Source organism: Vombatus ursinus, unplaced genomic scaffold (assembly GCF_900497805.2).
Source record: "Vombatus ursinus unplaced genomic scaffold, bare-nosed wombat genome assembly UNPS02014779.1, whole genome shotgun sequence".
NCBI lineage: Eukaryota > Metazoa > Chordata > Mammalia > Diprotodontia > Vombatidae > Vombatus > Vombatus ursinus.
This window is the reverse complement of record NW_020954557.1, coordinates 51,958,004-51,973,176: the sequence shown is the minus strand read 5'-3', so window position 1 is coordinate 51,973,176 and position 15,173 is coordinate 51,958,004. Positions and strand designations below refer to the sequence as shown.

General features: G+C 34.8%; 1 protein-coding gene across 2 annotated transcripts in view; it reads left to right on the top strand.

Annotated features, from left to right (window-relative positions):
• Positions 1-15,173, top strand: part of CSRNP3 (cysteine and serine rich nuclear protein 3) — a 122,756-nt gene that overhangs the window by 92,632 nt on the left and 14,951 nt on the right. For both annotated transcript variants that reach the window (XM_027866135.1, XM_027866133.1), the window contains exon 3: positions 8,566-8,825. In XM_027866135.1, coding sequence (XP_027721936.1) covers positions 8,566-8,825 — 260 coding nt within the window. The remainder of the gene's footprint in view (positions 1-8,565; positions 8,826-15,173) is intronic.

Here is a 15,173-nt window from a genome sequence, read left to right as displayed (position 1 = left end):
AGCTGTGAGTTTCCCCTTTGTCAGAGGTCTTCAAGCAAAGGATCAGTGAGCACCTGCTAAATATGTTGGAGAATTTTTTTTTTTGTCCATATAGAGGGTATCCCAAAAGTCTTTGCGCAGTTTTAAGCAATTGAAGTTTAGTTGCACTGACTGACCATTGAGGTCACTTCTAACTCTGAAGTTCTGTGATTTCCCCTCACATTTCTCTATATCCCAAATAACTGGCCCAGCTAATTGCACATATTAATGTTTTAATGAATATTTGTTGAATCTGACTCTTTTTAAATAAGATAAGACCTCAGTTTAATACAGAGGTATAGACTGAGTCATCCTTGAAAATGTGTTTGGTTCCCACTGGGTGTGTAGTTAAATAGTTGACTACTGCAAGTCTTGGCAAAGTGACATAGAATAATAGCAAGAGGACTAGATTGAGAATCACATTGTGTGATCTCATCCAAGTCATTTTATTCTCTTTGTTTATATATCTCTCAATTAGGATTAATCAGACCAATATCTTGCTCCTTATGATGCCTTAAGGATAAAAGGCAAGGAAGAATATAAATATTTTTAGGTAACCAGAAGAAAGTTACCTTACAAATTTTCAGTGGAAGTACCTATCTCCTCCTTTCATACATAATATTGTCTTTGAAGTCAGCCTCAGTTGTTGTCTTCTAAGAACTGTCTCTTTTTAAAAAATTAAATGCTTTTTTTAAAAAAAAAATTAGCATTAAACATCAGTACAAATGGCCCCATTTAACATGTATTTATATTTAAATTGATCAAGTTCACTGCATAAGATATAATAACTTTTTAGTCTTCTTGACTCCTCGTCAAGATCCTTGGAAATCTTTTTGGAGAGCAATCTGTCTGTGAGTTGTAAAAGTTCCAAAAATAATCAAACACTTTGACCCAGAAATTACATTCTTGGGAATATATCCTGAAAATATTATTTTTAAAACAATAATCAAAAGACTATCTGTACAAAGGTTTTCTTAGTGACATTATATGCAATTTTTTAAAAAAATGTATAAGCAACCAAAATGCCCAGCAATAATGGAATGGTTAAAATAAATTGTAGTACAATATGCAATTGCTGTAAGACCAATAAGCATGAGGAAGAAAAATCTGGAAAGACTTTTATGGAATAATGCAAAGAAGGAAAAGCAGAACCAGAAAAATAAAGAATACACATGTACAAAAATATTTATAGTAGCTCTTTTTATAGTGGCAAAGAATTGGAAATTGAGTGCATGTCCATCAATTGGGGAATGGCTGAACAAGTTGTGGTACATGAATGTAATGGAATACTATTGTACTATAAGAAATGATGAGCAGATGGACTTCAGAAAAACTTGGAAAGACTTATATGAACTGATACAGAATGAAATGAGGAGAACCAGGAGAACATTGTACACAATAACAGTCACATTGTACGATGACTGATCGACTTAGCTCTTCTCAGCAATGCAAGTATCTAACATCTCCAAAAGACTCACGATGGAAAATGCTATCCACATCCAGAGAAAGAACTATGGAGTCTGAATACAGAGGGAAGCATACCATTTGCTCTCCTCTTCTTTTGTTGTTTTGTTTTGTTTCTTCTTTCTCGTGGTTCCTCCCATTAGTTATAATTCTTCTTTATATCCTAACTAATGTGAAAATATGTTTAATATGAATGTATAAATAGAGTCAATATCAGATCGCACACCATCTTGGGGAGGGGGAGAAAATTTAAAACTCAAAATCTTATGGGAGTGAATGTTGAAAACTAAAAATGAATAAATTAATTATTTAAAAAGAATAGAGTGTACAGTAACTACAATCATATGAAGGAAAATGGATAAGAATGAATGTCTGTATAACTTCACATCTTCCTTGGTTGTTTATCTTTCCATTTTCTTCTATGAGTGGGTAGGTGTGTATCTATATAATAAAATCATATTTTAATGTAATCTCATTTTAAAGAGAATGCTATTTTTATTAATTTTTACCAAACATAGATTTTATGAATATTGGTAGATTGCATATTGGTGCAACATGATCAGTTTTAAGAAATAAAAATCCTAATGTCACTGCCCATGCAGCTTTTTCCATAGAGCTCCTCACTTTGGTTTCAGGTTCTATTCACCTCCCCAACTTAGCCTGGTTTTCAGCTGACTCCAATGAGATTGCATATTATAGTAGAATGTCCACCAAAATGAGAACCAGGAAGCTTTTATTCTACTTGTTTAAATCACTTTATTTCTCAGAATTTTGATGAAATGAAGAGGTAGGACTGAATTATCTCAAATAAATATTCTCTTCCGAAGATAAGATTCTATGGTCCTTATGTGTACCTGTGTCTCTATCCCTAGTGCTTTTCTTGCTCATGATGCTGCTTTGCCTTCTTCCAGTTTCATCTATCTCTCCTTGACCCCCACCACCCTATGCAGAATAAGATCCCATTTTGGGGTAGTATCATTTTAACAGAAATTATTTGATTATAATGAAAGAGATCAGTTAAAAATTCATAGGATCAGAGATTTAGAGGTTACAGAGATCTCAGAGCTCATCTAGCCCAGCTTCTTAAGAAGGGAAATGCCTAAGATCCCTCTCATTATTAAGGAAGGAGCTAGCACCTGAATCCAGGACTTCTGACTCCTGTGTCAGTGTTTTTTCCTTCTATACTGTGCTTCTACTCTTTGAGTAACTCTAAAAATCTTTTATGTATTTGACTGATTTTGTTTTTGTGTATTCTAAATCACTAGTGAACAGAAAAAAATAATGGTGTGTTTTATCTTCCACTGTTAGTTACATTACCTTAAAGAAAATTCTTAGTGTTAGTTATCCAAGGGTTTCTTTTTCTTAAGGAATAACCTTAGACCCAATCCATTTTGTAAACATGATTTTCTTCTCTATGGGTCTAAGAATGTAAGAGATAGACAGACACACAGTTTTGTCTCCCTCATTTTTTACAAGCAGCAAATTGACCCTCCGACAGCTCCAATTTCTCATTGTCACTTCATTTTTTAAAAAGCTCCAGTTTCTGTCCTATTCCTATATCCCTCGAAGTAAATAAATGAACCCAAGAATTTCTCCCTTTCTTCCTTCCCAGCTGCCACTAACACCAATTTCTCCAATAATTCCATATACTATCCACTTGAAAAAGAAATACGAAGGAAAGAAAGAAAAAATATAACAATATACATGATAAACGAACAGAGAAGGAGATAGGGGTGGCCTGCCAGGTTGTCTTGGTTTTTTGGGTTATTGTTTTGTTTTTCATGTGATCTGTCAGTCTATGTAAGGAATTGGATGGCACTGGCTCAAAAGAATAAATATTTTACTACCTCTGTTTGAGATTGAGTCCATAGTCTCATTGATAAGGATATCCTTTGGTCTGTTGTAAGAAATTATCTACAAAAGCCTGAGTATAGTATTCCCTTTTCTCTTTTTGATTAAGGATAACCTCGGAATTGTGTAGATCATTTTCATAAAGATTTTTTTCTGAAGATAGAGCATGATTCCAGAGGACCAAAAATGAAATGTGATACGTATAGGGTGTAGAATGAGACGTGTGTGTGTAATATATGTAGATATAAATAAATAAATATATCTTTATATCTATATATATCTATATATATATATATCCTTTGAAGGAGTTTGTTTTGCTTGACTATGCATATTTATTATAAGGAATTTGTTTTGCTTTTCTCTTTTCAGTGGAGTACAAGGGAGAGTAAATAGATTTCTATTAGTTAAAAAATAGAGAAGTAGGGGGGTGCTACATATGTAGATTGTTATATATGCTTTCAGATGAGGTGATATTATTATTTTTACTTAAATTTTTTTACTATAATAATAATAATAGCAGTGCTTTAAAGTTTACAGTGCTCTTTACAAATATTACCTCATTTTATCCTCACAATAACCATGTGAGAATAGGTACTATTATGCCCATGTTACAGATGAAGCAGACAGGGGTAATCTGTAAATGTTTATCATATAAAAACAAAACATCAATAAAACTTTGAAAATTTTAATTTATTTTTTTTAAAAAAAGTAGGCATCTGGGGTCAGTAGTTACTGATGTCCTTTCATCCCTCTCCCCTCAATGATTATTTTTGTAATTTTCTTAATAGCCTGGGATTATACTATAGATCATAAGATCATAGATTTTCATCTATAAAGGATCTTGGAGGCCTTTTTGGTACAACCTCCTCATTTTACAAATGGGTAAATTTCGGCCTATAATTTGGGCATGGCATCATCTGGGTTACAAAGGCGGAATTTGAACCTATTCCCTGCCTTGAAATACAGTGCTTTTTCTGCTGTACTTTACTGTGTTTATTTACATTTTAATTTTTCCTCCCAACTATTATTCAATCATCCTGTACTTTCAAAATCGTGTTACCTCCAGCACAAATTTTTTCAGTAGGTACTTGGTCTGGTCCAGACAGTCTTCCCTACTTATATCTTCCTAAGTGTCGTTCCTGCTTTCTCGTGTAGCATATCATCCACAGAAGTGGTATAATCAAATAGGGTAGTTCCAAAAATATTAATTTAATTTTTTAAAATAGTAGTTCCATTGCAATTAATATTTGAAGTAATTTGCTACAGGGACACATGGAAATCCCTTCCATTTTCTGTTTCTTCATCATCCTCATTCTACTTTCATCCTCATCTTCATTCTCTTTGTATAATCTTAGTTGAGTCTAATGCTAAGCCTTCTAAAGATTAATTTTTTTTCTATTTGCTACTTCATTGTGGTAATTATATTAGCTAAAATTACCATAAGAAATAGTGATAGTTAAAACTACTGTCTTTGTTGTCATCCCTTACCAACTTCCCTCCCTTGCACTTTTTTTTTTTTTTTGGAAGTGATTGGGGTTAAGTGACTTGCACAGGATCACATGGCTAGTAAGTGCCTAAGGCTGAATTTGAATTCAGGTCCTCCTGACTCCTAGGCCAGTGCTCTATCCATTGTACCACTTAGCTGTACTCCTCCCCCTGCAATTCTTTTGCATCAATAGCTTGTTTTAATAGGTGAGATTGGAGTCATAAATATACATAGTATCTTCTCATATTTATTCTTTCTTTAAAATTCATGTTGATTTTGCTCTCTGCTCTTAAGTTGTCAGTGTTCTGACTGCACACAAACAACTGACTGCTAAGTCAGTAACCAAGAACTGATAAGATATAGTTAACTTCTTTCTCAGGTGATATTTATTCTTTGCCATATCCAGTGACATGTGAATTTTTATACAGGTATAAGGTTCTGAGTAGTTGTCTGTCCTTTGGTTTCTTTTTTTTTTTCCTAAGGAGTTTTTCCAATGTTTTTTTCTCCTGTGCTTATCCTCTCATTTAAGTCACTGAATATCAAGACATACATTGGCTTTGTTTGAGGGATCTTTTCATGTTCTTTAGTGAATTGCTATATATCATCTTTTGTAGAAGATGATGGTATATAAGCTGCAGTTATCTGCCAAGATATATGTACTTTTGGACTAACTGAATGGGTTGCCCATTTATTTTCTTGTTGTAGCCTGGGCAATAGACATTCTTCATCCACTTGGTTTTTTGCCATGTGCATTGTTAGAACTCTTGATTTTCTGTTGATCTCATTAATGAGACCCTGTCATACACAAAATGAAGAATCTAGAGGGCCTTTTGCCTATGCTTATTTATCATTAACCCTGTAAGGTGAGATGATCAGGATTCTCATGAAATAATGTTCCTTATTACTTTTAGGCCAACAGTGAAACAATTCTACTGTATCATTTATTCATCTTTTCTTCCTTCTATCTTCTGATTTCATTTATAGGAAAAATGTGGTTGGGTTGATATGATTCAATTCCCAATTTTGGTGTCACAATTTTTTGGTCATTAAAGAAAAATCTCATGTGTGGAGTGCCAAGTTTTAATGTTTACATACAGTCTAAAAATTGTGATTATTTATTCCCATTTCCCTTTACCCCTTTTGTATAAGAGCCACTGGAAAAATATCAGAGAGAGATACAAGATTGAGGTCTATTTTGTATTTATTTCATAGGTTACCATAATTGAGTATTTCATCAAGTGATTTCATCAAGTGATTACTGGTTAAATACCTCTCTGTATGTAGGTATGTTGTCCTAGGAAGAAGTACAAGTAGTCTGGTAAAGTAAGCTATTTAAACAAGGGAATATAGGACAGTGTAATGAGTCCTGTTTTTTTTTCAGTCTTTTCTCACAAAATTTATCTTTTACATCACATTAAATATTATGTTCTGAAATAGATTTTGTTCTTATTTTACATGTCTTATCTTAACTCCTAACAGACATATATAGACTTAGAATCTTTTTATCTTCTAGAATTGCATAGGATCAGCTGGGTATTTTGTTTGTTACTTCCAGAGACTGATTTTTTTCAGGGTTGTCTTGTGATGGTATCTCATCAACTGAAATTATATATAAAAATGATTGACAAGCCATAAAGCACAATATAAATATGAGAGATTATTTTCCAATTCTCCAAAATTTCTACCCATTGGAACATCTTTCCCCATTCCCCCCCAAAAAAAGACCCTAAGTTCCAGGGGACATTGGAAAGGATATAAACATAAATAAAAAGGACTTCTTATGGTATGCCTCTCACTTATGGGAACTCTACCTACATGTCTTAAATTTTTTGAAAAGTGTAAATTATATAAACGAGATCTATGAAAGAAATCTATTATCTTTAGCTTTTCTGCTATGTTCTGACATACTATATAGACAAAGTTCAGGTTAAACTCATAGGTATTAAGTATTATGGACTTTTCAGAATCATTGTAGCATTTCAGGCTTTGTAGAGACATTTAAAAATAACTTCAAATATTATTAAAATACTTTAACTATAGTCATGCTTATGGAGGACAAATTTTTCCATTATCCTAAAACTCCTCATGCAGTGACTCTGGTTCTGAATTCTATCATTCTATCTTCGGGCCTCAATGTCAAGGATAATTTTAAGATTTCTTTAATATTTTAAAATCATATTTAATTTTTAAAACAAGTGTATTTGTCACAATTGTCCCATTGTTATTGGAGAGGACGTGTCAGTAACTATCATCCTACTCCCCCTCCCCCACCATCCCTACAATGGATCCACTCATTATCTTTGTTACTTCTCAAACTACAAGAAAAGATTAGTAATATGTTACCCATGACTTTCCATCTAGGAAAAAAAAAAGTGCTGGGATGCTCCAGGAATTTCCCTGCCCTCTCTTTTAACCTCAACTGTGATAAAGCCCTGTAATGGTATGTTGGTACTGTACTTAGTATAGTCCCAAAGATACCAAATAAAGGAAAAATCAAAACAAAGTTGTATTGATCATAGTTCTTCTATGACTGTCTATTGCTATTAGTATAACAGCATGCAGAGTACAAACTGCCATGCTATCTTTATGGTATAGTTAAGTATCAATGTTGCTTGAATATTGAGATTGAAGCTAGTCAAATTTTTAAGCATATAAATAAAGAATAAAATAATTTAACTCATCATTATCATATTTTTTAATTTTGCTTATAGAAAAAATATTAGACTAACATGTAGTGTTCCAGCAGTTTGGAAATGACTTTAAAAATAGGATTTAATCATGTTTTTATCAGTCAATAAGCATTTATTAAAAGCCACATACCTGGCACTGTGCTAAGTGCTGGGCATGCAAAGAAAGACAAAAACATAGTCCCTGTCTTAAAAGGGCTTATATTCTAATGGGGAAGAAAATACACGAAAAACTAGGTACTATGATATGTGTGTGTGTATCATAGTACACAGTTGTTTGCTGTCATATAGAGAGGGCAGTAGGAAGGGAGCGAGAGAGAATGGATAGATGGATGGGTGGATGGGTAGGTGGATGGGTGGATTGGTGGATAGATGGTAACCCATGAAGTTGGAGGGCACAACCTGTGGCACAGTATGGGGGGTGGGGAAATGAGAAAAGCTTCCTGCAAAAGGCAGGATTTGAGCTAAGGCTTGAAAGAAGTCATTTAAGGCAGATGTACCTAAACTGAATAGTATTGAATAAAATGTGGTTTAAGGTCACCAGCTCTCCCTAAATACTGTGCAAACTCTTGGAATTCTGATTTCTCAAAGAATGGGGGGAAATTTTGAAATGATCCCATTGGTTGTATCAGAAAACCTAATTAAACAAAAATTCAAGAGACTGGAGAGAAGGGGAATTTATTATCTACTAATGATATAAGGGCCATTTGTCTCCACTGGAAAACCTTTGGAACAGTATTTTTAAAAATTCTTTTCTACTATTATCTAAATAGATTAGGGGTGGCTAGAGAGGAATTTCAAGGAGAGGATAGGGAGATGCTTTCCTCTCTGTCAGCCCCATCTCAGATATGTTATTGCTAGTGTCCTCTTGGACGTGAAGGGAAAAAAAAATATGTATCTTAAAGTATAAAACTTAATATTAATAATAATAATAGCATTTATATAACTTTAAGGTTTGCACTTTGTAAATATCTGATTTATAAATATATGCTCATTTTTTTCCCTTTAATGTATATTTGTCACTCTAAGTTTTCATCAAGTTGTTTCCTTTTATTGCAGCTTCCTCAATCCTGAAACGAGAAAAGCGGCTGAGGACGAAGAATGTTCATTTTAGCTGCGTTACCGTTTACTACTTCACAAGGAGACAAGGTTTCACTAGTGTTCCCAGTCAAGGAGGAAGCACATTGGGCATGTCCAGCCGCCATAACAGTGTGCGCCAATATACCCTTGGTGAATTTGCGATGGAACAGGAGAGGCTCCATAGAGAGATGTTAAGAGAGCACCTCAGGGAGGAAAAACTTAACTCTTTAAAGCTGAAGGTAAAAAACATTAATCTATCTTTTTCTTACCCCTGTTGTAAGTTCATTAATTGGTGAGTTTAATTCTTAATTTCCTTTGGATTTCAACTATCTCCACAATCCAAATTTAGCATTTTATAGAACATCCTAGCTGGTATACACTTCTGATTTTAAACAAAGCAGTAGCCATCATGTTGAAGACAACATGGGAGTACTTAGTCAGACTCCCAATGTGTAGCAGGTGGAAACTGTGCTTTAAGATAAGGTAGAAGAGACACTCATCCAATCACAGACCCCCTAGTAACATTCTATAAGCAGTTGGAACCATACCTGAAATTCTCATTGATTTTCTTACCTTGCCAATACCTAGGAAATACTCTCCTGTAGTTGTCATCTGCTAAGGAAAATGCTGTCTTGGATGTCCCAAGAGTGGTTATGATCCTTGTAAAGGGTAACTTGTTGGATATCAGAAGTCCATGAGATTACCTATCCACCAAACTTTATCCCTTTCTTTACTATTTTAAAGTAAGCTTGGAAAGCTTTGATATGTTTTCAAACATCTACTTTTTCTCTTTACCTTGCTTATCTCTGTTTCAGATATCACTGTGAAGCATTTGCCCCAAAGAAATTGACAACAGTTCAATCTAAGGGCATGATTCACAATTTTTGGCATCATCATCATCATCATCAATAATAATGATAATAATAGCAGGGTTCATTGTCAGTTTCCTAAGGAATTTCTGTATGACCCACTAGGCTTTCTTTTTCATGGTTACTTTACCACCAACCAAAGTATCATGCTTCAGAAAATATTGTTTAACATTGCAACAGTGATTTCTGGTTGGCTTTCCAATTTCCCTCTTCTCTTATCTCCATTCACATCAACTCCATTCTCCCACCCACCCCCCCCCCAAAAAAGAAGAAAATGGAGATTTTGTTTTTCCCCAGGCATCAGTTTAAAAAATAATGCACAGGTTCAGTGATATATTCTCTTTATTTACTAAGAGTGAATTAATGGTGCCTAACCTCTGTGTATGGGGAAGGACTGTGCTCTCCAGGGAGTCCTTGTTAGATGGCTGGGTTCTGTGTCCTCTGGTTCTTAACAGCTGTTATGTCTGTGATTTTTGTCTGATGCTAAATGGATTCATTGTGGCACATTTTGAGAGACGTTGTGTGAGTCATTAATGTTAGTGGGAGCTACACAGCTTGAGAACCCCGAGCAAGACTGCACATTGATTTAGTTATTATTCAGCTATATCTAATTCTATGAGAGGCAGGAGAACGGAGAGAAGAGAGACAGAGACAGAGAGAAAAGGCGGGGGGGGGGGGGAGGGGGAGAAACAGAGATAAAGAGTGAGAGAGAAAACAGCTGAAGCTTAAAAGGAATAATAATAAAAATAACACATTGTAATCGATTCCTTTTTAATTGTGTTTGGGTTGGAAATCTGAGGAAGCACTTTATTGTCTACTTTTGAAAAAAAAATATCCTGGGCGAGGGACTTACCTTGGTTTGTTGCTGATAAGAAAAGTTTACTGATTTTCCTTGGGATAAAAAAAAAATGGAAAAGATATTTAAAATTCCTACCACCTACACGTGAATGTGGTTTAGAAAAATAGTGGAGGTCTAACGATCTGAGCTTGAGCTGATTTAAAAAGAACTGATCAGAAGCCACATGGGAAGATGAATAATGTGAAAATTACCCCCCAAAAATCATTTCTGAATGTGAGATATATATAGTGTGATAAAATATTGAGGGGTGGGGAGAGTACATTGTCTTCGAATGTCTGGGGCGACCAACTTTTGCAACTTAATTATTTATATTTCAACATAATTTTATGGGGTTTTGGGGAAATTATTTTTTGTTTGTTTAAGGTCAGTCTCTTTGTACCGAGGGATATTTTCTGATTAGTATATCCAGCAGTGTGTTTTTCTGACTTTTTGTAAATTTTCTTTTACGGATACAGGGAAAGTGAGCGTTTTAACAAACTAATTGGGGTCTGAGGAATATGTTCTCAGGTTCTATTAATATAGAATTTTGATTTTAATTATGCGTTAGTGTAGAAATTGTTGAGGAATATTATTTCAGTAGCAAGGAATATATTCTTGGGTATTAGGAAAGTTTGCGTTATTAAATAGATTAATTGTTAAAAAAAACAGATGTTAAAGCATGTAGGTGTTTCAATACACTTAATAGGATGCTATATAAAGGTTTATTTACTGAACATAATTTATGTCTTGTGGTTTCTAGTTTGGCTGATAACTGAATCTGTGGAATAACAGTGTGGTTGTAATTGTATTCTTTAATTAAGTTGAAATGTTAAATTGAGCTAAAGAATACCCTCCTAGGAAATCTATGAATAGCAAGATATACAATAAGCACTCTTTTCCTAAATTTTGTGCCTTAATTTTTATGCGCCAGTGTTACATCGTGTTTGTGGAGAAATGATATCTTTTAAAGTAGAATAAAATTTCCATGAAGGCAGGACTGTATTCATTTTTGTCATTGTGTTCCCAGTGAGTAATGTATTTCCCAGAACAGATCTAGAACTATGAGGTACCTGAGACAATTAGGCCAGTCCCCTCTCCACCCCCCATTTTCAGAGATAGAAATTGTGGTCAATGGAAGTTAAATGACTTGCCCAAGATCACACATGCAGTAAAAGTCAGAGGCAGGATTTGAACCCACATCCTCTCATTTCCCATACCATTGTGTTTTCCATTGTACTTCATGACCTGATTGTTAAATAGTATAACTATTTTTAAATTGGCAGAGAAGCCATGCCTAAGATAAATATTACTAGCTTTGGTATATCAATTTGAAAATAAGAAGAAAGTGCCCAAATAGAATCAATTTGTATTATTTTATCCAGTTGATAGAAAGTAATGTTTTCATTGTTCAAAAAAGAGGCAGGGAGACTGTGTGCTTTTTACAAAATGACATATAATAATAGCATAGCATCTTAATGATGAATATTTGTCCACTTTCCACCATTCTACAGGCTGGAAGGAATCTGGTAGTATGTCATGCTGGTGACATTAGTTGTAGTCATCTTTATATGCCATAGGGTAGGCATTCACCTAGAGTGGAATTCAGAGGGTACAGGGAAGAAACCTCAGCCCTCAAAACATCTCCCCTGCTGATGTTTGAAATCTCGTTGTTAAAGAATCATTCTTTTTTGGATGTCCTTTTGGAATACAAGTGTCCCCGGGTACTATGAACAAATTATTTCAGTCACTTTCCTCTACGACTTGAGAAACCTAGTCCTTTGGAGGATGGGGGGGGGTAGGCACAGAGAAGCAGGGGTGCCAAAGACAAACTTGGTCTGCTTCCCAATCTTGCCCAGGAATATAATAATATAATAATAATTTTAAACATCCACTTTCTATTTGAACAGCCTGTCTTCCCTGGCTCCAAACCTGGGCCGCTGTAAGTCAGAAAAATCAGGCAGCTGGTGGGTGCAAAGAGAGTAGGATGTAACTGGCAAGCATTTATTGATCTTGCATTAGTACGTAACCAGTAAAGTGACTCCCACAAACTAAAAATTTGAGAAAGTCTCTACTATCCAGATGCATGTTTATATATGAAGGAGATTTTCTTTCTGTTGGGTAGGACTTCTCTGATGTTTTACAAATATGTGCTCCTATTTGAAAATTGGCACTTTACAATTGATAGCACAGATCCAAAGGGGAAAAGAGTTTCTTGTGAGAAAAATTGTGCAACTGAAATAATGGGAAAATAAATTGGTTTCCATTCTGAATGTTTCTTATTTAGAGTTATAGTCAGCCCTTAATTGTTAGTCAAATGTATCAAGGCACAATACTATATGTTTTCTGAATTAATCCATTTGGAGAGTTAAGGTGGATTTGGAATGTATTTAATTTCGTTTTTTAGCATTCCAGACATTGTCACTAAGCAGTTAATAAAAGAAGTTAATTAAATAATATCTATTTTCTCTATGAGTTTCTAGGAAAAAAAAAACCCTGTAACATTCTAGTTTTTAAATTGCAGTACTGTCTTTTTTCTTCTCTTTAATCAAATTCATTCAAACCTACTATGCACTTGGCCGTAATCAATGAAGTCATCTCTTCCAAATGAAATGCATGGATTTCTTCATCTGTACTACATTGTTAGACAAGTGTGTCAGCCTTTTCAGTTTTTCTATTTACCTGTAGGAATGTTATTTGTGTCTGCAAAATTAATTAAGCAGCTACTTGAACATTTGAGAAACCTTAGAATCATGACTGTTTCTAGGTCCAAAGCAAGGTCTTCTGTGGGGTTCTGCCCTCTTTGTCTCAGAGATTTCATTTTGCTTTCAGAGCTCCTGACTACTGTGTAAACGTGAATGACTTTTGACCCTAGATTATTCTTCATCTCAGTTCAGACTTCTAAAGTGCTTGGATGGCTACTGCACTTAGCACTTTTATCCCATTCTTCATCAGCCACTAGGAAAGCACTCTATGACCTGGTTCTCAGTCACGAATTTTTAGTGGAAACTTTGTTGCTTTTTTTTTAAACTCCTTTCTTCTCCATGTCGAAGAGGTGGTCATATCTTACCTTTACTTTCTGTGCCACTTCTTCAAATTGTGCATCTTAGGCTGTGTCCTTAAGGCATAGATTACACAGGTAGTGTGACAAATGTTGTTAATGATTCCATAGAATTTGTAGAGCACAAATCAGAATGAAAGCCATGTTGTGTTTCTTCTACTCCCAACCTTTCTGTCAGTCTCTCTTTCCCCACCCACCAGTCTCTAGCTTTCATGGCACTTTAGCCTTGGAACCCTCCCCAGTCAGAGTCCCAGAATGCTCTAAGAACAATAAGAAATTAAAGTTTGGTTACTATAGTCATTACTTCGGCCCATAAACTGTTGATATTTCTGAAGGTTTTCATAACAATCTTCATTAACACTATAAAAACTGTACCTGTACCATAGTTACTTATTTGGTTGGATGTTTGCCAGTTAGTCAAAATATTCAGTGAACACTTAATAATAGTGATAATAAATAGACAGGTGAATGAATAAATAGAATGAACAAATAAAAATGATACAGACTAAATAGCTGGTTAAAAAGAAAATAAAGGAATGACCCTTTGCCTCTAGGAACTTTTACCCTAACTGAATATGGGGCAAAGACAAATGAAAATATTTGAGGATACAAATAATGTATACCATTAATAATATCATTATTATTATCAATGATCAAAATCAAAATTAATAATACTTAAAAGTAATAATATATCAAGCCATATAAATATACAATTATGACAAGTGCAGAGGGGGAATTTATGTACATTGGTAACAGAGTTTGAGAAGGTGGGTCACCACCAATTGAGCAATCAATCAACAAGCATTTATTAAGTGCTTACTATGTGTCAAGCATGATGCTAGGTACTAGCAATACAAATACAAAGAATGAATGAAACAATTCTTATCTGGAAGGAACTTTCATTCTGACAGAGGAGACTGCACATATGGACACAATGAATATAAGATGGTTAAAATGTAGGTGTAGCGCTAGTAGTTGTTTTTGATCACTAATGATCAGGAAAGACGTTGTGTAGAAGGGGCATCTTGAAGGAAGTGAAGTATTCCATGAGGACAGTGGATATTCCAGGCATGGGGCATGGCTGACGGAAAGGTACTGAAATGGAAGATGGTGTTCCATCGGTGAGGAACAGAGAGAAGGCCAGTTTGACTGCACCATAGAATACGGAGTAATAGACTGGGGGCAGTTTGTGATGGACTTCCAAAGACAGCTGGAGGAGTTCATATTTTATTCTAGAAGCAAAAGGAAGCTAGTGGAGTTTACTGAGTTGGAGAGTGACATGGTTAAATGCCCTTAAGGAAAACCAATTTGGCAATTGTGTAGAGCATGGATTGTGGTGGGGACAGACCTGAAGCAAGGATATGTAAGGTGGCATTTTATCTTTAAAATTCCATGCCTGATCAATTCAGATAAATTTTGGAAATTGTCTTCCTTCAAATTATAATTAAATAAGCAATTATATTCAAATCCTTTTTCTGACACATAAAATCTATACGACTTCCAGCAAATCATTTAACTTCCAGGGCTTCAGTTTCCTGAACTACAACATAAGGAGAATTAGACTGTATGGCTCCAAAGTCTCTTCCAGGATTCTCTGCTCTTACACCAGATCTTCAATTCCACTCTGTGCAATTGACATTCATCTTGTAGAGCAGTGGAGTCAGCAAGATTTATTGTGCTGGTCAACTCTGTAGTGACCTGCTCGGTTTATAAAGTCCTGCCAACATTATGCAATGTTTGACTTGTTTAGAGAGAAGAGAAGAGAAGAGAAGAGAAGAGAAGAGAAGAGAAGAGAAGAGAAGAGAAGAGAAGAGAAGAGAAG